We start from the raw sequence: 13,610 nt of genomic DNA, 5'->3' as shown, positions 1-13,610 counted from the left end.
TAGTAATATTACACACACACACACATATATAATGGTAACATATTATATAGTAATCTATATAACTATATATATATATATATATATATATATATATATATATTGTATTTATATCAACATACATAGAAAGAAGGAAAGGAAGAAGGAAGGAAGGAGGGAGGGACAGGAAGGAAGGGAAAGGAAGAAAGGAAAGGAAGGAGGGAAAGTAGTGAAGGAAAATAAAGAAGGAGGGACAGGAAGGAAGGAAGGAGAAGGAAGGAAGGAGGGAGGAGGGAGGGAAAGGAAGGAGGGGGATGAAGAAAGGAGGGAGGGAAATGAAGGGGAAGGAAATGAAGAAAGGGAAAGAAGGAGGAAAGAAGAAGGAAAGGAAGGAAGGGAGGGAGGAAGGAAAGGAAGAAGGAAGGAGGGACAGGAAGGAAGGGAAGGAGGGAAAGAAGGAAAGGAAGGAGAAAGAAGGAGGGAGGGACATGAAGAGGGGGAAGGAAGGAAGAGGAAGGGGAAGGAAGAAAAGGAAAGAAAGGGAAGGAGAGAGGAAAGAAGGGATGGGAGTCCTTTCGGGTGGAGTGTGGCAGAGGCAGCTACCTCCTGGTCTGGATGTTAATAGGAGAGACAGAGAGAGAGTTAAATGTGTGCTTGTGTTGCCGGAGACAGCCGAGCAGGTCAAACAGACAGAAAGTTAAAAAGAAAGAAGGATCCACAGAAAGTCCTTTCCCCATCCTCCCCTTCCTCGCCTCCTCCTCCTCCCCTTCTTCCTTGCCTGTAGCAGGGAAAGAGAAGGGGCTCCATGCAGCAGGCCTCCCCCTCTACTCCCATGGTGCCTACTCTCCCTTGTGTGTGTGTGTGTGTGTGGCCGTGCACGTGCGCCTGGCTCCTCATGCTTTGACGGCCAGCTGTTTCTCCGTGAGGAGGAGGGTGCGTGGCCATGGGTCTCTTTGGCGACATGCAGTTTAGAAGTCTTTTCTGCTTTTTGTTTTCGTTTTTTTTTTAAGTGAAGAACATCCATTGGGTTGTTAGGTGTATCGTGTCCAAATTTGATGCCAATTCGTCCAGCGGTTTTTGAGTTCTGTGTATACCACAAACGAACATTACATTTTTATTTATATAGATTTTTTTTAAAAAAACTTTACTTATAGTAGCAGTTGGCATCCATTCGGATTGACTTCATTTGGATTCACCTTTCACTTTGCACACATGAAAATGAAACCATGATTCAAGATGGCAGAGAACTAAAGTGCAGAAATCAGCTATTTTGCTTGAGAGGAAAGTTTTATACCACTGCAGCCAATGTAATAATGAAAGAATAGCTTTTAAAGGAGTTGGCAACTCCTATGACTTTTTTTCGGTTGCTGTTGTGTGAATATATGGCCTGAAGGGAGATTTTGCTGTAGAATTTCTTCTATGCAAGTTTATTATATAAAGAGTATCTCAGCAAGAACATATAAGAATATAAGAAGAGTACTTCAGCAGGAGCCAAATTCTGCCCTTACAAAAACCTTTACAAGAACCACTGCCTGGCATGAAGCTTGGGCTAGTAGGTTTCCTATAGATTCTGGTTCTCATCCAAAATTAAATGGAAATTCCCAGATCAGGGTGTTCTCCTTTTCCTAGTGTGCAGCCACGAAAGCTTTCCAAAGATTTTTGAGCAAGCAAAGGGGTTTTTTTAACCTCCCAAGTTATGAGGCTCCATAAATATGAAATGATAGTGAAACAGGAAACTGTATAAAGTTAGTGCAAATAGGTATCCTAAGAAGAGAAATGCAGAGCAGTATAGGTATGTGTGATAGTGCCAAATTTAAGTTTTGAGTGTAAGTGCACGCAAAAGGCTACTCTTAATACTTGAATGCATTCTAATGAAACAAATATGGATTCCTCGTATGTGAGGGGAAAAGAGAGAAAGGGCCCTGCGAGAAGAGGAATTCAAACCAATCAACTCATTCTGCCTGGGGTCAAACACTATTTGGGATCAAGGCATGCTTGGAATTTTTAGAGGCTAAAGCAGTGTCACAAAATCCCATGGAGGTGAAGCTAGTCAGAAAACATATGCTGCATAAAAAACCAAATCAATAATGATAAAAGCCAATATCTTGTCTAAGATTATACGAGGGGTATTTTTTTTAAGTAAGGTCCATTTTGTTGTAGACACTAGCAGTTCGTGCGCATACCACAACGAGCGCGTGCGTCGTGTACCGGCATGCCTCGGGAACAACTGTGCTCAGTTTCTGCTCTGTAGCTAACCTGTACGGTTCTGTTCTGTGCTTTAAAAATGTTTAAGACTATCAACTCACCCGCCGCCTGTGAGGTTTGCTCAGTGATATGGTTTTTGTCAGCAAGGAACCTGCCTGCTGCAGAAATCCATCGACAGATTTGTGAAGTGTACGGTGATACTGTTATGAGTGAAAGCACAGTGCGTAAGTGGGTACGACAATTCAAAAATGGCCGTGACAACATCCGGTCACCCTTCTTTGATTACAGACGATTTGGTGGCTTTTGATGGCAGCAAGTTTTTATGAAGAGGGTAATTTAAAATTGGTTCAGAGGTATGATAAGTGTTTGAACAAACTTGGCAACTATGTCCAAAAATAGAGTGAAGTATGTACTTTCTGAAAATAAATTTACTTTTTTGAAATAAACTTTCGTTGTGTACTTATGTTCCAACGGACCTTACTTAAAAAAATACCCCTTGTATACCAAAATCACAACCCCCATAGCTTTGAACCCAGTATTGGTAGTCTCATTCAGGATTATCTCACCCATTCTCTTTTCACATTTCGAATACACTGAACTTAATTGTAGCTCCAGGCACTCATTTTTCTGCTTCATCATCGCCTCCAAGCTTCCTTCTCTTTCTCATACATTTTCCCAGCTTTCTCCTCCAGCAACTGGGCCAACAATTTGCTGGCCTCCCTTCCATTCATGATTGTGTTCCCCAGCCCCATTCCCTGTGGAGCTAGTGGCATTCGGGGGGAAATAAATAGTTGAGATGAGTGGATGTTCGTGCTTCACTCTGGCTGCCAAATTTTCAGTTTTAATTTTTAAAAACCACAGGGCACTTTGATGCAAATGCCTGCAGGCACAGTGGCGCCTACAGGCACTACGTGTGATACTCCCATATGCCTTGGGATTTGGGGTATAGCATGTGGTTTGGCTCGTTTCCTCAATCAATCTATTTTCTATGTGTTTTAAGAATTCTTTCATAGATACTATTGATATCAATAGACTGCATTCCAACGTTACAGTAAAGTAACTTTGTCTAGTCTTCTCCTAAGCATATATCCCTGGAGCAATATCAAAACAATTGCAAAAGTCTACTGGACATACTTGCTATATTTTGGGCATTGGATAAACTCTGAGGATAATAATACATGAGGCTATTACAGAGCTATAGTGAAGTTAACTTTTGTTATTATTGGTACCACTGCCCTGCCATTCCGTTTTGAGATAGCTCTTGAGATTCAGCTAATTTCCTCCTCTCACTCTCTCTTTCACGCACATACACATTTGTATTAAATACAGGATTTCTTCAAAATACAGATGCGTTTCTGCAAATACGGAAATATTTCTGCAAAATACAGAAAATGACAGGATCGAAATAGCTGAGTTTTGTAAATTACCCTGCATCAACTTTAACTTTTACACCAGGGGTATAAAAGTCATTGTCAATAAGGGCCACATTAGCCTTATAGTTGCTTTCAAAGGACCATTACATCCAAGATTGGAGAATTCATCTACACAGAGGGCCAACTACAATTTTTTTACATAGTGTTCAATACTCTTTAGTTTTTACCCAGTTTAGGTCCCCAGATGTTACTGAACAATAACTCCCATCAGTTTTGATTGTCTGTGGACTGGGGATGATGGGAATTGCAACCCAACAGAATTTGTGACTCTGAGGTTGGGGAAAGGCTAAAGGACATTTTAAAGTCAGATGCCATATCCACAAACCATATACCTAAATTCAAGCCGCACTATCCTGACTAAATAGAACAAACTGCAGCCTTCCAGATGTTCCTATATCACAATTTCCATCAACTCTAGTCATGATGTCTAGACATGCCGCATTATCACGGGGTGTCTGCGCCTTGCACCACTGGAGAAATTACACTGCACCACCTGATATCCGCCGGGAAGTAGCAGCCAATAGTGAAAGGACCAAGGCAGAGACATCTCCAGGTCCTCCCTTGTTTGGGTTTCAGCCAGCACGTCAAGGCCTTAAAACAAGAAATAGTTTTCTAAGATCTATAGAGACACTCGCTGGAAGACCTCAGCAAGCGAGAGTCCAAAAGTGGCAGGCTCAAACCCAGAGCCTCAATCAATGGCTGATACCCAATGAGAGACTCCCCCCTGGGCACACAGAAGACTGGGCAACGTGGAAGGCGCTGAACAGACTGCGCTATGGCACCACGAGATGCAGAGACAACCTTCAGAAATGGGGCTACAAAGTGAAATCCACGACATGTGAGTGTGGAGAAGAGCAAACCACAGACCACCTGCTGTAATGCAACCTGAGCCCTGCTACATGCACAATGGAGGACTTTCTTGTGGCAACACCAGAAGCACTCCAAGTAGCCAGCTACTGGTCAAAGGATATTTAATCAACTATCAAGCTTGCAAACTCTGTGTCTTTTGTATGTTTGTTTGTTTGTTCTGTCAAAAATGTAATACAGCTGTTTGGTTGCCTGACACGATAAATAAATAAATGATGTCTAATGAAGAGGAGGAATCCAGGAGTTGTAGTCCAGCATCTGGAAGAGGGCCACATAAAATGGCATGGGCTTTGAGTGTGACCCATATGCTACACCAACTATAGTGTCGTTTCCAAGCAGCCTTGGGTCTCTTCTTCCACAGGTTGAGGACAACCTAGAAAAAGTCCCCAGGAATATAATACGAGACAGGAATCTCCCTAGAACAGGACTAATCTGGTTGTGGGAAAAGTTGAATTATTGAGGTGCCCGAGGAAAGGACTGAGAGGAGGACTGACCTTTAACGAGATACAAGCATTTAAAATCTAAATTTGTAATTTCAACAATCAGCCTTTCACAAAACCTATCTTAACCTCCAGGCATAGCCTGAAAGCACACAGCTCTGCAATCTTGATGGAGCACTTTTGACATTTTGTCCCCACCCTGAACCCCAGGGCAGGCAATTTACATTATGTGGTCGCTGTAGACTCATATAATGCTATTTAATGCTATCAGTTTGCATTGTATGAGTTTATGCTTACCATAAAATGCAGTTCCAAACTGCATGAATTGGCAGTGTAGATGGGGCCTACCATATGTTGCCTGCCCTGAGGTCCAGGGTGGGGATAAAATGTCAAGAGGTGAATACATCATGTAAATGTTTGATCAGAGTAAAACCAGCAAAGCCTTATCAGGCATGCCCTGCTACAAATTCTATAGATCCATTAATTACATTTCAATATATTCAAAAGAATAGGCTTCATCCAAGCCAGCCTTTTGGCAGCCCCAAAAAACTTGGACACAGAAGATGCCTGTCCCCAAAGTGCACTGCCGCAGTTGGACTGCATTTGCTGGCTTCTTCTGAGGCCCTGTCGACATTGATCCTCTAATGCAGTTACAAACTGGTACTGCAGGAAAGTAGTTTATGGGGCCATAAACTACTGGCCGGGTCTACACTGCCATATAATCCAGATTATCAAATCAGATAACCCAGTTTACAACCTCTGAGGATGCCTGCCATAGATGTGGACAAACATCAGGAGAGAATGCTTCTGGAACATGGCCAGACAGCCCAAAAAAACTCACAACAACCCAGTTATTCCGGCCATGAAGTTCTGTAGATTTGTTCCTAAGTTTAATTTATATATAAGTCGGAAGATGGACTGTGTGTGAGTTACGCTGAAAAAAGTCCCTGTTCTGATTTACATATAAATTCAACTTACATATCATAGAATCATAGAATCCTAGAGTTGGAAGAGATCTCATGGGCCATCCAGTCCAAACCCCTGCCAAGAAGCACGAATATTGCATTCAAAGAACCCCTGACAGATGGCCATTTAGCCTCTGTTTAAAAGCTTCCAAAGAAGGAGCCTCCACCACACACCGGGGCAGAGAGTTCCACTGCTGAACACCTCTCACAGTCAGGAAGTTCTTCATAGAATCAAAGAGTTGGAAAGGATCTCATGGGCCATCCAGTCCAACCACCTTGCCAAGAAGCAGGAATATTGCATTCAAATCAGCCCTGACAGATGGCCATCCAGCCTCTGTTTAAAAGCTTCCAAAGAAGGCGTCTCCACCACACTCTGGGGCAGAGAGTTCCACTGCTGAACACCTCTCACAGTCAGGAAGTTCATCATAGAATCAAAGAGTTGGAAGAGACCTCATGGGCCATCCAGTCCAACCCCCTGCCAAGAAGCAGGAATATTGCATTCAAATCACCCCTGACAGATGGCCATCCAGCCTCTGTTTAAAAGCTTCCAAAGAAGGAGCCTTCATCACACTCCGGGGCAGAGAGTTCCACTGCTGAACGGATCTCACAGTCAGGAAGTTCTTCCTCATGTTCAGATGGAATCTCCTTTCTTGTAGTTTGAAGCCATTGTTCCGCGTCCTAGTCTCCAAGGAAGCAGAAAACAAGCTTGCTCCCTCCTCCCTGTGGCTTCCTCTCACATATTTATACATGGCTATCATATCTCCTCTCAGCCTTCTCTTCTTCAGGCTAAACATGCCCAGCTCCTTAAGCCGCTCCTCATAGGGCTTGTTCTCCAGACCCTTTATCATTTTAGTCGCCCTCCTCTGGACACATTCCAGCTTGTCAATATCTCTCTTCAATTGTGGTGCCCAGAATTGGACACAATATTCCAGGTGTGGTCTAACCAAAGCGGAATAGAGGGGTAGCATTACTTCCCTGGAACTAGACACTATGCTCCTATTGATGCAGGTCAAAATCCCATTGGCTTTTTTTGCCGCCATATCACATTGTTGGCTCATGTTTAACTTGTTGTCCATGAGGACTCCAAGATCTTTTTCAAACGTACTGCTCTCAAGCCAGGCATCCCCCATTCTGTATCTTTGCATTTCTTTTTTTCTGCCTAAGTGGAGTATCTTGCATTTGTCCCCATTGAAATTCATTTTGTTAGTTTTGACCCATCTCTCTAATCTGTCAAGATCGTTTTAAATTCTGCTCCTGTCCTCTGGAGTATTGGCTATCCCTCCCAATTTGGTGTCGTCTGCAAACTTGATGATCCTGCCTTCTAGCCCTTCATCTAAGTCATTAATAAAGATGTTGAACAGGACTGGGCCCAGGACGGGACCCTGCAGATGGCACTCTACTCGTCACTTTCCAGGATGAAGAGGAAGCATTGGTGAGCATCCTCTGGGTTCGTCCATTTAGCCAGTTACAGATCCACCTCACCGTAGTTTTGCCTAGCCCACATTGGACTAGTTTCCTTGCCAGAAGGTCATGGGGGACCTTGTCGAAGGCCTTACTGAAATCCAGGTACGCTACATCCACGGCATTCCTCACATCTACCCAGCTTGTAACTCTATCGAAAAAAGAGATCAGATTAGTCTGGCATGACTTGTTTTTGATAAATCCATGTTGACTATTAGCGATGACTGCATTTGTTTCTAAGTGTTTGCAGACCGCTTCCTTAACAATCTTTTCCAGAATCTTGCCCGGTATCGACGTGAGGCTGACCGGACGGTAGTTGTTTGGGTCATCCTTTTTTCCCTTCTTGAATATTGGGACCACATTGGCCCTCCTCCAATCTGCTGGAACTTCTCCCGTTCTCCATGAACTCTCAAAGATGACTGCCAATGGTTCCGAAATTACCACCACCACATACACACATACACATTTTTCACTTTTATTATGTGTATTGATAGATAGATCAGGCCTGGGCAAATCTGGGCCCTCCAGGTGTTTTGGACTTCAACTCCCACCATTCCTAACAGCCTCAGGCCCTTTCCCTTTTCTGCTTAAGCAGTTGAGGGGGGAAAGGAAGGGGGCTGAGGCTGTTAGGAATGGTGGGAGTTGAAGTCCAAAACACCTGGAGGGCCCAAGTTTGCCCAGGCCTGGCTAATGTAAGCCAGACTGGAGACAGATCATATAGAAGGAATCTAAGAGTTCTTTAATGTTGAAACCCTTACCCTAACCCTGAACCATACCGTAAGCTTAAGCGTAACCCCTTACCCAAACTCTAACCCTTATGCTAACCCGAACCCAAACCCTAACCCGAACCCAAACCTTAAACCAGGGGTCCACAAACTTTTTAAATAGAGGGCCAGGTCATAGTCCTTATAATCCAGCCCTCCAACAGTTTGAGGGACTGTGAACTGGCCCTCTGTTTAAAAGGTTTGTGGACCCCTGACTGAAAGGTTAGGAGGCAGGATCATCAAGTTTGCAGATGACACCAAATTGGGAGGGAGAGCCAATACTCCAGAAGAAAGGAGTGGAATGCAAAACGATCTTGACAGATTAGAGAGATGGGCCAAAACTAACAAAATGAAGTTCAACAGTGACAAATGCAAGATACTCCACTTAGGCAGGAAAAAAAACAAAATGCAAAGATACAAAATGGGGGACAATGCCTGGCTCGAGAGCAGTACGTGTGAAAAAGATCTTGGAGTCCTCGTGGACAACAAGTTAAACATGAGCCAACAATGGGATGTGGTGGCAAAAAAAGCCAATGGGATTTTGGCCTGCATCAATAGGAGCATAGTGTCTTCATCTAGGGAAGTAATGCTACCCCTCTATTCTGCTTTGGTTAAACCACACCTGGAATATTGTGTCCAATTCTGGGCACCACAATTCAAGAGAGATATTGACAAGCTGGAATGTGTCCAGAGGAGGGCGATTCAAATGATCAAGGGTCTGGAGAACAAGCCCTATGAGGAGCGGCTTAAGGAGCTGGGCATGTTTAGCCTGAAGAAGAGAAGGCTGAGAGGAGATATGATAGCCATGTATAAATATGTGAGAGGAAGCCACAGGGAGGAAGGAGCAAGCTTGTTTTCTGCTTTCTTGGAGACTAGGACGCGAAACAATGGCTTCAAACTACAAGAGAGGAGATTCCATCTGAACATGAGGAAGAACTTCCTGACTGTGAGAGCCGTTCAGCAGTGGAACTCTCTGCCCCAGTGTGGTGGAGGCCCCTTCTTTGGAAGCTTTTAAACAGAGGCTGGATGGCCATCTGTCAGGGCTGATTTGAATGCAATATCCCTGCTCCTTGGCAGGGGCGTTGGACTGGATGACCCATGAGATCTCCTCCAACTCTTTGATTCTATGATTCTATGAAGAACTTCCTGACTGTGAGAGGTATTCAGCAGTGGAACTCTCTGCCCCAGAGTGTGGTGGAGGCTCCTTCTGTGGAAGCTCTTAAACAGAGGCTAAATGGCCATCTAATACAATACAATAGAAAACATAACACAACAATAAACAAAGCAAATCAAAACAATTAAGCAAAATAACCATAATGACAATACATCAAGACACTATTAAAACTGGTTCGGCCAGCGCAATGGGGTACAGGGTTAAAAGTGCCGAGATGGCAGGAGGAACGTAAGATTAAAAGTGCGGTGTGCAGCAACAATAGTTGTGCTAAAGTGCATCTAGGACTTGGGATGGGGATTCCTAATCTGCGAAGGCACATCGGAACAGCCAAGTTTTTAGGTTCCTTCTGAAAACTGCTAGAGTAGGGGCCTCGGCCCGTGTAAGCCGCATCGAGTCCTTCGGGAGATGCTAGCGGGGTACAAATAAAGTTAATAATAATAATAATAATAATCTGTCAGGGGTACTTTGATTGCAATATTCGTGCTTCTTGGCAGGGGGTTGGACTTCCAACTCTTTGATTCTATGATTCTATGAAGAACTTCCTGAGTGTGCTTTGAATGCTTCTTGGCAGGGGGTTGGACTGCATGGCCCATGAGGTCTCTTCCAACTCTTTGATAAGATTCCACAGAGAGAGAGTAAGACGTCAGAAAGTAAAGCTGGGCGAGCCCCGCCCAAGAGGGAGTGGGCGTGGCCAAGGGGGGAAGGCGGGGCCTTGGCGGCGGGCTTTATGCGGCGCGAGGGGCGGCCGGGCGGGCAGTCGCTCGGGGAAGCCGACGGCAGGAAAGGGTCCCGCCCTCCGTCCATCCCTTGCGCTCCAAAAGCAGAAGCAGCGCCGCCGCCGCCGCCGCCCGGCAGCCCTCTCTTCCTCCCTCCTCCGCGCGCACACGTGGCACTCGCTCCTCCGGCGGACTTTTGCCAGAAGGACTCCCGACCGCTTCAGCACCATGGGCAAAGGGGTAAGCGGCGCGCGAGGAAGAAGGCGGGAAGGCGGGCTTACCTGCTCGAGCTTCTTGGTGGCGACGGGGCGGCCATGGGCCTCCGCGCGCAGGGAGAGAGGGAGGGAGGGAAGGAAGGGGAAGGAAGGAGGCAGCCCGCAAGGCGGGTGGAGTGGCCCCGCGCAGTCAAGGGAGGGGCCGGCCCTCGCCAGGAAGGCGCTAGCGTGAGTCGGAGCTTTCAGGCCCTCACCCTCTTTCCAGGCAGCAGAAGCAGGATAATAAAGCTGGCCTGGAGGCGAGGGAGGGAAGCCTGGCGTCAAAATGGTGGAACAGGGCGTCGGGAAAGGTTTCTTCTCATTGTTCCACTCTTGAGGCGAGGCGCCATGAACAATGAGAAGGAAGGCGGTTTCCTCTCCAGGGGAGGAAGGACACTTCCAACTCTATTCCTCCTCCACTCCAAGACTGTTGCCTCAAACTTGCTATTATCGGGGTGGTTTCCAGAGATTTGGCCCCGGGAGCAAAGCGGGTTAAACTTTTTCCACTCGCGGTCCCCCTTTCCACCTGAAAAAAGTTTGCCATGATCTCGGGTATATAGGTGTTCAGACAGGTGTGGAAATCAAATACTGTTAACAAACCAGCATTTGCAAGGCTTGCTCAAGAGGCAGGTTTTCCTTTTGGTGAAAGGAATCAGAATCACAGAGTTGGAAGAGATCTCATGGGTCATCCAGTCCAACCCCCTGCCAAGAAGCAGGAAAATTGCATTCAAAGCACCCTGACAGATGGCCATCCAGCCTCTGTTTAAAAGCTTCCAAAGAAGGAGCCTCCACCACACTCCGGGGCAGAGAGTTCCACTGCTGAACAGCTCTCACAGGAAGTTCTTCATGGAATCATAGAGTTGGAAGAGACCTTTTGGGCCATCCAGTCCAACCCCCTGCCAAAAGGCAGGAATATTGCATTCAAATCACCCCCGACAGATGGCCATCCAGCCTCTGTTTTAAAGCTTCCAAAGAAGGAGCCTCCACCACACTCCTTTTCCTTTTAATACATGTAAAATGTAGTGCCAGAGACTTTACTCCTACTGGAATACCACTGAAAGGAACAGAGAAGAATAAATTACCCAAGGAAGGTGTTCCCACTACAAACACCGAAACAAGGAATACTACCCGGGATATCTTGTAGTAACCTTTCATAGAATCATAGAATCAAAGAGTTGGAAGACACCTCATGGGCCATCCAGTCCAACCCCCTGCCAAGAAGCAGGAATATTGCATTCAAATCACCCCTGACAGATGGCCATCCAGCCTCTGTTTAAAAGCTTCCAAAGAAGGAGCCTCCACCACACTCCGGGGCAGAGAGTGCCACTGCTGAACGGTTCTCACAGTCAGGAAGTTCTTCCTCATGTTCAGATGAAATCTCCTCTCTTGCAGTTTGAAGCCATTGTTCCATGTCCTAATCTCCAAGGAAGCAGAAAACAAGCTTGCTCCCTCCTCCCTGTGGCTTCCTCTCACGTATTTATACATGGCTATCATATCTCCTCTCAGCCTTCTCTTCTTCAGGCTAAATATGCCCAGCTCCTTAAGCCGCTCCTCATAGGGCTTGTTCTCCAGACCCTTGATCATTTTTGTCGCCCTCCTCTGGACACATTCCAGCTTATCAATATCTGTCTTGAATTGCGGTGTCCAGAATTGGACACAGTATCCCAGGTGTGGTCTAACCAAGGTGGAATAGTTAGACCACACCAGGAAGCTGAAACTTTGTCTCCAGAGTCCACTGAAAACCCTGGAGGTTCTTGCTGGCAGATTTGTATAAATGGGTGATGCTCAGAAACCTTTTTCAAGTAGCCATATTTTTTCGTGACCCCAACACTGTGAGGAGGAGCCCCCATTTGGGTCTAAACCAGTGGTTTTCAACCTCTGGGTCCCAGATCTTTTGGCCTTTAACTCCCAGAAATGCTAACAGCTGGTTAACTGGCTGGGATTTCTGGGAGTTGTAGGCCAAAAACATCTGGGGACCCACAGGTTGAGGACCACTGGTCTAAACTCTAGAGCAGGCATGGGCAAACTTGGGCCTTCCAGGTGTTTTGAAGTCCAAAATACCAGGAGGGCCCAAGGTTGCCCATGCCTGCTCAAGAGTAAGACCCAGAAATGCAGGGAAGAGGATCTAAAGGAGTGATCCCCAAACTCCAGTCCTCCTGGTGTTTTGAACCTCAACTCCCAGAAGCCTCTGCTGCTTTGGCCGGTGGTGAGGTATTCTGGGAGCTGAAGTCTAAAACACCTGGAGAACAGGAATTTGGGGATCTTAATTATGCTTTCCCATTCAGCGTCCTCTGAATGTGTAGGAAGCTCCTCCTTTGGAGGTTTTTAAACAGAGGCTGGATGGCCATCTGTTGGGGTACTTTAATAGTGCTGTTTCTGCAAGGCAGAAGGGGATTGGACTAGACGACCCCTGTGCTCTCTTCCAGCTCTAGGACTTCTTTCTATCCTACAGGGTTCTTGAGGTTCCTACATTTTAGTCAGAGAGACCTGTGAGACAGGCTCTTTGAAATGGGGACGGTCTTCAAGCAGAGTTTTCAGTTATGATTTCTCTATGTTGCACTGTTACAGATTGATATAGGAGTGGGTGGGCCCTCTTGTACTTAATATATCCCTCAGACACTAAATTTGAGTGCAATCCTTTCTTCTTTCAGTGGGAGCCCCAGGGACTATGTTCTGGCTAGTGGTTGTGAATTGTAAGAGCTTATTATGCAGGGCGGGTGAAAACAACAGCAGGAATTGCTTAATGGAGGAAATTTCTAAACTTACAAGATCTTGCAGTTCAGTGGAGTGTTGTGTCCACACTGAGTTTGATCCCTTTTTGGACTTAACTTTAGGCAACCTTCACGTATGGGGATTACTTGTAAAGTATGCCCCTTTCTGTGTGTTTTGCTTTTCTTTTTCCCTATGTTGTAGACCACAAGCACATCACTAAGCTTTAAGCTAAGTTGCTTTTCATATCCGATGCTGTTCGTCACAAGAGAGAGATCTCAAGCTTTGTGCTTCAGCAGAAGAGCAGCCTTCAGCTCCTTGAGCCTAGTCCTAAATATTTTTCCGTACCTTGGATGTAAGCCTTACTGAGTTCAGCAGATGTAATGCTCAAAAATACCCTTTGGATTTTTATTTTGTAGTGGCCAAGGAGGCATGAATAGCTATGAATGTGAAGGAGGCAAGTGAGTCCTACTTGGCAGGCCCACTTTCCAGTTCTTGTAGCCACAATCTGAGGTGAAATTCCTAAGGCTGGAGCAGTCTTCTTCCAGCTAACTGGAATGTAGGATTGACTTAAGTCAGGGGTCCTCAAACTTTTTAAACAGAGGGCCAAGTCACAGTTCCTCAAGACTGCTGGAGGGCCGGATTA

At 45.7% G+C, this 13,610-nt stretch overlaps 1 protein-coding gene and 1 long non-coding RNA gene across 3 annotated transcripts in view; one reads left to right on the top strand and one right to left on the bottom strand.

The window, feature by feature from the left end:
• The window catches only part of LOC137096095 (uncharacterized), a 90,380-nt gene extending 79,802 nt beyond the window's left edge, over positions 1–10,578 (bottom strand). The window contains exon 1 of one of the 2 annotated variants that reach the window (XR_010909259.1): positions 10,283–10,578. This is a non-coding gene — a long non-coding RNA (uncharacterized lncRNA). The remainder of the gene's footprint in view (positions 1–10,282) is intronic. The other variant, XR_010909260.1, reaches the window with a different exon arrangement.
• LOC132767951 (sodium/potassium-transporting ATPase subunit alpha-1) overlaps positions 10,025–13,610 on the top strand; it is a 36,207-nt gene continuing 32,621 nt past the window's right edge. Inside the window, exon 1 of the mRNA XM_060763408.2 lies at positions 10,025–10,241. Within this exon, the coding sequence (XP_060619391.2) occupies positions 10,230–10,241 (12 nt within the window). The 5' untranslated portion in view covers positions 10,025–10,229. The remainder of the gene's footprint in view (positions 10,242–13,610) is intronic.

The sequence above is a fragment of the Anolis sagrei genome, chromosome 2 (genome assembly GCF_037176765.1).
Source record: "Anolis sagrei isolate rAnoSag1 chromosome 2, rAnoSag1.mat, whole genome shotgun sequence".
NCBI lineage: Eukaryota > Metazoa > Chordata > Lepidosauria > Squamata > Dactyloidae > Anolis > Anolis sagrei.
This window is presented reverse-complemented; position numbering and strand designations above follow the sequence as displayed.